General features: G+C 36.6%; 1 protein-coding gene and 1 long non-coding RNA gene across 3 annotated transcripts; one reads left to right on the forward strand and one right to left on the reverse strand.

Moving 5' to 3' along the window:
* The first annotated feature begins 3,426 nt into the window (after positions 1-3,426).
* On the forward strand, positions 3,427-4,545 carry LOC140830397 (uncharacterized). 2 transcript variants are annotated; one of them, XR_012117612.1, is made up of 2 exons: positions 3,427-4,128; positions 4,330-4,545. It is a non-coding gene; the product is annotated as an uncharacterized lncRNA (long non-coding RNA). The 2 variants fall into 2 exon arrangements; XR_012117613.1 differs by having other exon boundaries at positions 3,427-3,650.
* A 498-nt stretch (positions 4,546-5,043) lies between these two features.
* Positions 5,044-8,201, reverse strand: LOC140830399 (heat stress transcription factor A-7a-like). The gene is made up of 2 exons (XM_073193669.1): positions 7,566-8,201; positions 5,044-6,085 (listed from the first exon to the last, which is right to left on the reverse strand). The coding sequence occupies exons 1-2, from the start codon at positions 7,872-7,874 to the stop codon at positions 5,306-5,308; spliced, it is 1,089 nt and encodes a 362-aa protein (XP_073049770.1). The 5' UTR covers positions 7,875-8,201; the 3' UTR covers positions 5,044-5,305.
* Positions 8,202-12,434: the final 4,233 nt, after the last annotated feature.

Consider the following 12,434-nt stretch of genomic DNA (forward strand, 5'->3'; position numbering starts at 1 on the left):
CAGATGTGGCAAGACAGATCATATAGCCAAGGACTGTACCCAACCAAAACCTCGACCAGACCAAGTGGGGCAGCAAAGAAATAAAGTTAAAACAGTCCGTGTTATTCTTCGTCCTGTACAGAATAAAAACAATAATGGAGGCCAGGCACAACAAAAACCACATGCTCGTGTTTATGCATTGACTGAAGAACAAGCAGATGAGGCTGAGGATGATGTCATTGCAGGTACATGCTCTATTCATGGAATTCCTGCTTATGTTTTGATTGATAGTGGGGCAACTCATTCTTTCATATCTTTGAGATTTGTATCGGCACATTCATTGCATGATTCTATTATGTCTGAGTCTTTATTGTTTCTACACCGTTGGGAAAAGTGTTGATAACCAAGAAAATAATTAAGGATTGTGAATTAACGCAAGAGGGCCACAAAATAATAGCTGACCTAATACTATTGGACATGAATGATTTCGACTGTGTCGTGGGTATGGACATAATGAAGAGATGTAGGGAGAAATTATATAGTCATCAACGTGTGGCACAGTTTGAATCTGAAGATGGGAATAAATTCATATTTTATGGGAAATGTTAGAGAGCAAAAGTCCCTCTGATATCTGCTATAAAAATGCAAAGACTACTAAGGACTGGATGTGATGTGTGCTTGATTTATGCAACGAAAGCAGAAGAAGCCGAGAAAGTGTTGATGGTATCCGTGTGGTCCAAGACTTTCCTGATATTTTCCCATAAAAAATACCTGGACTTCCACCAAAGAGAGAAGTATAATTATGTATCGACCTACTACCGGGGACTGAACCCATTTCAAGAGCACCATACCTGATGGCCCCAGCTGAATTGAAGGAATTGAAGGAACAATTGCAAGAATTACTAGATAAAGGGTATATCAGACCTAGTAATTCACCTTGGGGTGCCCAGTGTTATTTGTGAAGAAGAAAGATGGATCGATGCGTTTATGTATTGACTATAGATAGATAAATAGAGCAACAGTAAAGAATAAGTACCCACTGCGAGAATTGATGATCTGTTTGACTAGCTTCAATGGACAACTATTTACTCAAAGATAGACCTAAGATCTAGATATCACCAATTGAGAGTGACAGAGGCAGATGTACCGAAAACAGCATTTAGAACTCGATATGGTCACTATGAATTTTTAGTGATGCCATTTGGATTGACCAATGCTCCAGCAGTATTTATGGATCTGATGAATCGAGTGTTCAAGGAATTTCTGGATCGATTTGTCATAGTTTTTATCGATGACATTTTGGTATACTCAAGGACAGAAGACGAACATGAAGAACACCTGAGAATAGTATTGCAAACTTTGAGAAAGCATCGACTATATGCAAAGCTGAGTAAGTGTGAATTTTGGCTAAGTCAAGTAACTTTCTTAGGCCACGTGATATCAGCACAGGGCATATCAGTTGATCCGACTAAAGTTGAAGCAGCCATAGTGTTTTCATTGAAAATATGGCGAAATTATCTTTATGAGGCTAAGTTTGATATATTTTCTGATCATAAGAGCCTCAAGTATATCTTCACTCAACCAGATTTGAATATGAGACAAAGGAAGTGGATAGACTTAGTGAAATATTACAATTGTAATGTATCTTACAATCCAGGCAAGGGAAACCAAGTTGCAGATGCCTTGAGTCGAAAGACATTGAATGTTGTGCAAGTGACTAAGGGAGTTTCTAAGCTAATTTAGGATTGTTAATGTTGGGATTTATGTTCAGTGGAAAACACCAACCAATCAAAGTTGCTACAATCACAGTTGAGCCAAGTATTTATCAACGAATAAGAGATGCCCAGAAAGATGACAAAAAGATTCAGAAGTTAAGAAGATTGGCTACCAGAGGCCACAAGTCTAGATTTAGGATTGCAACAGATGATTCATTAAGACTAAATGGTCGATGGGTTATACCATGTGATAAGGACTTGAGACAAGAAATTTTGAAAGATGCTCATTCTAGTCATTTTAGCGTACATCCAGGAGGCAAAAAAATGCATAAAGACTTGAAGGAAAAGTTTTGGTGGAAAGGCATGAAGAGGGATATAGCAGATTTTGTATTGAAATGCCTAGCATGCCAACAAGTTAAAATTGAGCACAAAAGACCCGGTGGATTACTCAAGAGTCTCGAAATTCCGGAATGAAAATGGGATCATATCGCTATGGATTTTGTAACTCACTTGCCGAAATCCCCTAAGAATTGTGATGCAATTTGGGTAATAGTGGATAGATTGACAAAGCCTGCACATTTTATTCCGTATCGAAAGAGTTATAAATTCAAGGAAATGTCACAATTATACATCAGAGAGGTTTTGAAGTATCACGGTATTCCAATTTCGATAGTGTCAGACAGAGACCCGAGTTCAAGATTTTTTGAAAGCTTTCAAGATGCTTTGGGAACAAAACTGAGTATGAGCACTGCATACCATCCTCAAACGGATGGGCAATCTGAAAGAACCATCCAGACACTCGAATATATGTTAAGAACCATTGTGATGGATTTTAACATGGGATGGCAAGAAGCTTTATCGTTGGTTTGCATATAACAACAGCTATCATGACAGCATTGGTATGGCACCTTTCGAGGCACTTTATGATAGGAAATGTAGTTCTCCTTTATTTTGGGAAGAAGTAGGCGAATGAAGTCTTACAGGTCCGGACGAAATCCAGTAAATGATCGAAAAAGTTCAATTGATAAAGAAAAGATTGATAGCAGCTCAAGACAGACAAAATAAATATGCCGATCGAAGAAGAAGGCCACTAGAATTTCAAGTGGGAGATAAAATGTTCTTGAAGATATCTCCTTTCCGAGGAACTATGAGATTTGGGATGCATGGGAAACTATCGCCTCGATATGTCGGTTCCTACGAGATTGTTGAGAAGATTGGTGACTTGGCGTATCGATTGGAATTGCCATCACAACTATCCAAGATTCATGATGTATTTCACGTTTCGAAAGTATGAACCTGATGAAAGTCATGTGCTGAAAGTCGATGAAGTAGAGTTAAACGATGCTCTACAATATGAAGATAAACCTTTAAAGATTTTGGACAGCAAGGAAAGAAGATTGAGAAACAAAGTCATTCGCTTGGTGAAAGTCCAATGGCTTAGACATGGTGTCGAAGAAGTGACTTGGGAACTAGAGGACAAGGTGAGAAGATCCAACCCCGATTTATTTGAGTAAGACAAGTAGCTAGCCCCAAAAAACTGTATATATATTTTTATTTTTATATTTTTTTTTTCAATTCATACATTGCATTCCCTTATCTGTTTGAGTGCCTTGTTTGAGCTTATGTGTGTCATGCATAATAATTTCAAGGTCGAAATTCTGTAGGGGGAGAGGAAATGTAACACCCCAAAGCTTATTTACGTATTTTAATAGTAATGGGCTTTAAAATAAAACATTAAATAATTGAATTTGGCCCATTAGTGGTTTAAACATAAATTGAGGACAAAAAAAAAAACCCTCACTAGAACGCAGTAGCCGTCTTCCATCAGTGAAGGGAAAAGTAGGAGAGGGAGGAAATTTGTTCGTCTTCTATTCTCATCTAATTTCTATTGTTTTAAGATTTTGATATTGCTCGAGATTCCTGATTTAGTATTTACATTTAAGCTAAAGATCTCAGGTGCGTACACTCCTATTCCGACATTATTTCGCAAAAGCTCCACAATAATGAATTTGGATGCATATTGTTGTTATCGATGCTTTATTGTTCCTTATTCATTGGAATTATGTTTGGTCATGTTCTGGTGATATTGTGGATGATATGTATGTCATGTGAGTCACCTCTTGGTTCATGCGGGTCAAAGTATTGCATGTGGGATACATGTGAGCCACCTCTTGTTTCCCTATGGTCAAAGCGCTGCATGATGGGGTCGGTCCCGTTGTGGATGCTGTTATGTTCTGTCTGTCATGTGAGTCACCTCTTGGTTCCTGCGGGTCAAAGTGCTGCATGTGAGATACATGTGAACCATCTCTTGTTTCTCTATGGTCAAAGCGCTGCATGATGAGGTCGGTCTCATTGTGGATGTTGTTCTGTTCTGTCTGTCATGTGAGCCATCTCTTGGTTCCTGCGGGTCAAAGTGCTGCATGTGGGGAAGTGTGTGAGACACTTCTTGTTTCTCTAAGGTCAAAGTGCTGCATGATAGAAATTCTTATCTAGATTTTGTCAGTCTTTTATTATCTCATTATGTCACCCTATTTACATTTGTATTTATTATTTATCATTGTGAAAGCTTTTGCCGTTATCCTTGAGATCGAATTAGTGGCTGGATACATGAGTGTACTGAATAATTTTGTTTTAGGTAATAATCTGAATGAGGAAGACGCATGCATAGAATATATATAAGAGATCATTGAGGATGATGATGACATAGAGGATGTTCAGTAGAGTTTGGGAGACTTGAATTCTTTCATTTGAGTTCTTTTAGGATCCGTGGATTATTTCTTTTTAAATATTTTGGCTAGTCCTTTGAAAGACTGATTTATTTACTCATTGATATGATTAAGAGATTGACTCATTATTTCATTTCAATAAATAAGTTATGATTCTTTATAAATTTTAGGCTTTGTGTTGATTATATGGGTTATCGGTACTTTAAACAAGGCTGAACCTCTACAAGTATTGTGTGTGTTTGGGTGTGCATAATCCGGACCTTACAATACATATATCAAGCTTACAATTTTCTAAGTGTCATTAAAAAGTTCCAATTGAAAAATTCTTGAAATATTCAAAAGCTGTATATTATAAATTGACAAAAACTTATGTAAGACGGATCCACATATCATATTTAGACAATCTCTTACTTGGATCATCAATGAAAAAATATTACTTTTTATTGTGAATATGAGTAGAGCTAGACCCGTCTCATAGATAAAAGATTCGTGAGATCGTCTCACAAGAGATCTACTCTTAAAAATTATGGCTACTTAGGGCTTCTAATTTTTCATAACAATTTATGAGTTTTCATTTGTCCTAACAATTATATATACATATAAAGACAAACTCAGAGAAGAAATTTAGTCACATTCAAAGACAATCAAATAGACACCAAATTATGCATCTTTGTTACGAAAAGATGTCGAAATATACAGAAAATGGTAAAGACTTCTACATCAATGCTCTTAATTAACACAGTCTAACGAACAATTAGAGACGACGACTCCTGAATTCCAATTCGAGTCCTGCAGGAAAATGAGCCTAAGAAACGTGGCAAACTACATTAGCAGTCATCAAGAATCAACGTCAAAAGATTTTCTTGTCACAAAACAACAGCATGATCATTTGGGGCTCGAACCCAAGAATCCCAACCGATCCGCCAAGAAATTCACATCCTCCTCCTCGTCTTCATCTTCATTCTCAGGCATGCCTTGTACTTGATCTAATCTTTCATTTAGTAACTCTTCCCAAAAACCATCGTCCAGTTCTTTATCATAACTCCCTAGTTGGGTAAGTTCCCGTTCCTCTTCGTCTTCCTGTCCCCATTTTTCCTTACCGAATCCCTGCATCTCCAAAGCAAGTGCCTCCAATTCAGACACTTGGTAGTATGGGTCAGGCTCACCAAATTCTAATGGTTCCAACTTGATGGGGTTCTTTCCTTTGTTGGTTCGGCTTGATTCACCATATTCAATCGGTCTAAGCCTCTTTTTAGAAACAGCTTCTTCAAGTTCTCTTCTCTTCTCCTTATGCTGGACTAATTTATGAATAAAATCAGGATTCTGCATTGCTCTTGCCAAGAAGCTCATCATTTGCTGTTGCTTCCTCTCAGTTCTTTGTAACCTTAAATCCATTTGCTGAAGGTAAGATCTAATGTTCTGTTGCTGCTGCCGAAGCTTCACTAGTTCCATCATTAACACATGCTTGTCACGCCTCAATCGATCGATTTCCCCATCTAATCCGTATCTTCCGACTTCGACACACGGTTCGGCTTGATCTTGCTGTGGAGGAAGAGATTGAGAAGGTGCTTTTCTTCTCCTTATGTTCCTCAGAAGATGCTTTCGGCCTTCAAGAAATGCCTCGTTAGCGAATTCCCATTTGTCCGAGTCGATCTTTCTAAAGCCCTGCACGGGTCAATATTCCACTTTTTTTAGCAACATTTGAAGAATGTATCCAAATGACCTTCAAGAAATGATTGTCGGTGTGGTTTTTCACTGAAGAATGAATGGCTTCAAAATCTTGTAAAATTTGTCATATAATCTTCATCAAGAATCTTTCCATCTTCAGAAAATTTAGGAACAGGATCAAAGTTAATGTAAAGAATCAACACAAGAAAATTCAGTCGCATCAACGTCAAAGAACATTGCTTCGATAAAAACTAATCGTTCTAAGCAAATAATAATAATAATAAAACTAATAAAGTATATGCATGGCGTGATTTTACGAATATTCAAATAGACACCTTCGATGGCCTTTTCAAATCCTTACCTTTACATTCAAGGAACAAGGAAAGCAAGACCTTCGAAACCCATTTGCTTTAAGATTTCTGGGGTTGCATTGCTTTATTTTTCTCAAATGTTGTTACGAGACACATTTTATTCAAACATCTGCCCGGTCTCTCTTCTACATAAACATACATATACACACACACACATACATACCGGTGTGCATGGGTATGCCCTCTCATTGTACAGACATACTATACAGTATACACACACGTGTGCAGGTGTACGCCTTCTCAGTGCACAAAGACACGTAAATATATATACGTGTGCGCTCGCACAGTCGCACGTGTCCTTCCCGTGATATACAGAAACATACACGAATCCGCTGAAATAAAATACAGCCTGTCCTTGTATATATATATATATTAGATGGACAGGCTAGCTAAACAGTAAATGCGTTTTTAAGTACCAAGTTGGCAACTTGCGATAATATCTTTGCTTGAAAAGTTGTATTCTAATAATATATTAAAGTTACAGACTTTGAGACGTGGCACCTTCGTTCATAATTTTATGAATTTTCCTGTGCAAGTTGGTCCTTGCTTTGGAGCCTCATGCACTCTGTGTTTTTTTATGAGGTCGACTTTTACATTTAGATGGACACGTAGCTCACACCAAATCCACAATCATATTTTATGGTTGTAAAAACATACAAATATAATTTCAGCTATTATATATATATCATATATGATATATATATAATAGCTGAAATTATATTTGTATGTTTTTACAACCATATATAAATTTAAAAATAAATCAAGTGGCGATTGTGTATATATATGTCACCCGGTGTGCGCACGCTTATTCACTCGAAAAGACAGCTCCGACTATGATTATTTACGACGTACAGGCGTACGTCCTATCACATGATACCAAAAACACACACATTTTTTCTCAAAAATAAAAAAGAGCACAGACTTTTAGTAGCAAAATCAAAATTTAACTCTTGGAAATTAAATCAAATTCTAACAACACGATTCGATTCAACTTCCCAAGTTTATGAATAAAATAACGAACTGCATGTTTTTTTAATCCGCAGTCGCTGATTTGTAAAAATAAAAGAAAAAGAAGATCAAAATATGTGCTTAGAAGAGAAACTTACATAGGTATTAAGCTGTCTAACAAAGCTGGAGAAATTGTTGTGCTTAAAGTAATTGGGCACAACACTTGTGGAAAACGAATGAGGATCCCAAACAACGAAGCTTTGACCTCCTCTGCTCCATGAAACGATGTGATTCGTGTTCGGATCATCCACCATATCGAATGTCTTTTTGAGAAACGGCGGCGGACCCATCTCATGCAGCCCTTCCACCGCCCGAGGCTGGCCCATTTCCGTCGTCCCCTGTCCCCGATCACTGATTGCCTGCTGCCATGGCGTATGCTCTTCTTTGACTGGAAAGCTCGGGTCCATCACATTTAATATAGCAAAACCAGAGCCTGAATCATGAAGTTTAACAGATCATTGAGATGAATAGAATGGAAAATTAGCTGGGAAGCCATGGAAAGAAGCTAACAATAGCATTTCTTGACTGAATTCTTTTGAAGACCTTTACCAAGAAATTGGTTAGGTTTCTCGATTGGGAAATAGCATCTGCGGGCTGAAGCTTCTAAAAATATCTTAAGAGTGGAAAGTTCTAGATTTGGAAGGTGCGGGAGAGTACGGCGCAGTTTCCTGGAAACTTCTAGATCGGAAGAAGGGCAGTTCTGTAATTACAACGCCCCTCAACTTGTTATGAATAGTGGCTGTAATTTAACCAGAGGACTGGCCAAAGCTCTGATGAATCCAAAAAAATATACTTCAAAACATGCAATTACAAATAAGAAAGGAAATAATTGAGAAAAAAACAAAGGCACCATTTGTTTAATATTCCTTTTCAATACATAGAATAAGTATTTTGTGAGACGATTACACAAATCTTTATTCAAAACACATATCTTTATTTGTGATACGGGTCAACCATACTCATATTACAATAAAAGGTAATACTTTTCACAGAAATTTTTATGTCAAGGGACAAATTATTTTACTAGTGTGTGTTGGATCGAATTATTCTTTATTGATTAATCGATTTTTGATTGACTTGGTATCTTTTATTGAAGAAAAAATTCATGAGCGGACAATCCAAATAAGCAGAACCATAGCATATTGCTACTAATTTTTTTTTTAAAAAAAAGAATAATTAATGTAATTTCTAGATGAAAAGACAATGCATGTACTCAAACAATGGGGTACACGGTTAATTGGCATATATACAAGATTGTAATGGCATATTCTACTCGACTATCAAATGTAATTAGCTACACAACCATGTGTCTACGACGTCGTTCAATCATTTATTGTGTTCAATGTGTGCCCAGGGTGGCAAGGTGAGAAATACTAGACTTCGCAAAAAAGTTTAATTGCTGAGAACTTGATATTCTCTTCCATTGTTAGAGTATAGAGTGAGAAGTTAGATTTATTGTTTTCCAAACATGTTGGTGCATCTTTGCACCTGGCATGCCCGCAACATATAAATATTGTGCAAATAATTTTTGATGTGTCCAATGGACCTAAAATATGTCCGCAGAAAAAAAAAAAAAGATCTGTCAAAAAAGAATAAGGGAGTTGAAGCTCATCCATAACATGAAGAAGAAGGTATTGAAGAAAATACAAAGGAAATATCTATGCAATATATGATTGACCAACTGGAAGGAAAATTCCATGGCTTCCATTCCATGAGACTCAAGATCCTCCAATGATAACTCAAAAGAGGTGGTGGAAGGATCAAAGCTACTAGCTAGTGATATTCTAGCCTATTTGAAGGCTATGGTGATCCAAACAACCCAATCGGTTAATGCTGGTTAGGGGAGCAATTATATCAAAGAGGGTGGAAAAGGTTCTCGGAATGGTAAGGCAGGTGATACTCACCACCCAACTTCAAAATTCTGATCAGCTGTATAATATGATCAATCCAGTGAATCAACATTGTTTTTATGATAAGTAAGTCAACGTTGCCTTTCAAAGAGGTAATTCAGGTTTTAATACGGGATTCAAGCTCGAGGGGCACAATATTGTCATCATCTACTCCCAGCCCAGAGTATCTCAGTGATAGACCCCAAAATTGTACGAAAAACTGTTCAAGAGTTATATGGGCCGACCTTGAGACAAATACGTCGCCTAGAGTTTTACAAGCCCTATCCATACTACGTAGATGTGAATCACCCTTATCTCAGTGGTTATAGAGTTCATGACTTCAACATATTCTCTGGGGAGGACAATCAATCCAACATAGAGCGCATAACCATATTTATTATCCAGTATGGAGAGTTGGCTAAATTGGAGAATTTCAACAACTTAAATTTGTGGTTATTCGCAAATTCTCTCACAGAAACCACATTTGTTTGGTATGACTCACTCTCCAAGAATTTAGTGATGAATTGACAATAAATGGAAATAATTTTCACACTCAGTTCTATAGAACTGAACCAGATGTATGTATTGTTGATTTATTAAAATCACTCAAAAGAAAGAGGAATATGTAGATTTGCTTATCGACATGCTCAAAAAGATGATCTAATAGATGCAAGTTGTTCTTACTTGAGATTGAATTCGTGAAAATGACACAAAAAGTTTGGATTTCGAATTGGGGAAGAAATTTCAAGGCATAGAGTTTAAAGATTTCTTTGAGTTGGCTGTGAAAGTTCCCGAATATTTTTAAAGAGAGGCCATACGAAGAAAACAACTACGAGTAGGGATGGCAATTTTCCCCACGGGTTTGGGGCCCCGCGGGGAAAACCCGAAACGGGGATGGGGATCCTCGATTTTTTCGGTTTTGGTTTCGGGTTCGGGGATTTTTTTAAATCTCCGATATAGTTCGAGACGGGTATGAGATTATTATCCTCATCCCCGAAATCCCCGAACCCCCCCCCCCCCTCCTCCCCCCTGAAAATAATATCAATAATAAAATAATAGTATTATTAGTATTAATAATATAATAATAATATTGTTTTTTAAAATATTAATAATATTATTATTAATATTGATATTATTATTAATATTAATATTATCTCTAATAATAATAGATAATAATAAATTTTGGTTTGAGAAAATCTTCGAATCCATCATCGTCTTGCCATATTAATATTTTTGAAACGGGGATTGGGACGGGGATGGGATGTTAATCCCCGAAGTTTCGGGTTCGGGGAATCCCCGAACCCGAAAAAGCGGGGATGGGGACGGGGACGGGGGTGGGGATGGAATTCGGAGATGGGGATGGGAATGGCAAACCCGCCCCCGCCCCGGCCCATTGCCATCCCTAACTACGAGGTCCTATTGTCAAGAAGTGGAGGAATTTACATTAGCTGAGATCCGATCAAGTGGTTCATATATTGTTCTTTTGCTAAAATAGAAAGCGGTGGAACCATATAAGAAGAGTAGCCATCAACTCCCTAAAGATGTGCAGTACACTTTCGATGTATCAAAGACTGATGAAATTTTTTATTTCCTGGTAAAAAAGAAATTTATAACTACCTACCAGATCATAGAGTGTCATCTAAAGAACAGCTGAAAGGACGAGATTATTATAAGTACCACCACTCATATAATCATGTCACTACATCATATTGGGTTTTTAAGAACATTTTGTTGGAGAGAATTAACAAACAAACAAAATATTTGATGTAAAAGCTTTGTTCAAAGCATTTTCCATCTCAAATATAGCTTCAATTTTGGTCCATAGAATATCAACTTTATTCTCTTTCTCAAATTGATGAAATATATAAGTTCGGTAAAACATCGTATGAAACCGACAATATTTATATACAGCATAGTCTATTATTCATTTGATAAGTTTCTTGTTGGGCATTATCGCCACTCAATGGCAAATACAAATATTTGTAATATAGCAGGTCCAACATTATTTCCATTTATATGGATTGATTTGATCTGTTGAGTTTAAACATTTCTCCAAGAGATTCCTCTATTGATCCAAAACGTGGCCCTGATAACACTTGTTTGGAAAAATGAACAAATTAAATCGTCGTTGTTTGGTGGAAGCATTGATTCTTTTCCCTTTTAGTGATAATTTCGGATTAAAGTATTTACACGATATCAATCATGATAATAAGTATGAAGAAAAATGACATGAAGATTTTTACGCGCAAAAACTCAAATAGAAAAAAATCACGGGACCACAGTCCACCAAAAGAAATTTTTAATATATCAATAATTTGCACAAATCATTCATACAATAGTGGATGATAACAATAACTCTCCCTTGAACAACTTAGGGGATACAAAGAACTTCAAAAATAATAATTCTTAGACGACACACTCAATCTCACTTTTAAGTGAAACTCACACGGCTCTAATCACAATAGAAAATTATTTTCGATGCGGAAGATCAGACAATGTCGAAAAATAAAGCATACTAAAATTTATCTAAAATATTAAGCTATACTGGCTCCTGCCCGGGCTAGAATTTTAATCTCTAAAATTTTTTAATATTATAAATTGATATACCCGGACTAATATCATATTATTCTAAAATTTGACAAAATTTACCTATAAATTTTTTCAAAAAAAATTGGGCCACCCGGACTAAAACCCGAGTACAATCCCATGTACCTCCGCCCCTGACAACACTCAATATCGTTTGTATATCTCTTGCTTTTTGGGATGATTTGAAGCAATACAAACTACAAAGTGAGTGTATTTATATGGAAGGTTTGGGCTGGTAGGTAAATGTGAAGCCATGGTAATGTGAGTGGTGAAGGTGTGAAATTATGAATGTTCTTCAAGGTTGGTTAGCCTACATGTTTGGAAAAAAAATTGAAGGCAAAGTCAAAAGTGATACTAGATTTCAACACATTTCTCTTCTATTCAATGTGGAATATTGTCATATATATACATTCATTTCATACATTCGCATGACACAAAAACTCAATTTCCATTAACAAATGGAAAAAAAAACCCAGTCGTTACAAAATCCAA

The sequence above is a fragment of the Primulina eburnea genome, chromosome 4, assembly GCF_022965805.1.
Source record: "Primulina eburnea isolate SZY01 chromosome 4, ASM2296580v1, whole genome shotgun sequence".
Taxonomy (NCBI): Eukaryota; Viridiplantae; Streptophyta; class Magnoliopsida; order Lamiales; family Gesneriaceae; genus Primulina; species Primulina eburnea.

Bases quoted from the DNA above. Each gene is read 5' to 3' on its own strand.
- LOC140830399 (XM_073193669.1), bottom strand. From the start codon at position 7,874: ATGGACCCGAGCTTTCCAGTCAAAGAAGAGCATACGCCATGGCAGCAG. The intron at 6,086-7,565 runs GTAAGTTTCTCT...TGACCCGTGCAG, and splicing joins TTAGACAGCTTAATACCTAT to GGCTTTAGAAAGATCGACTC.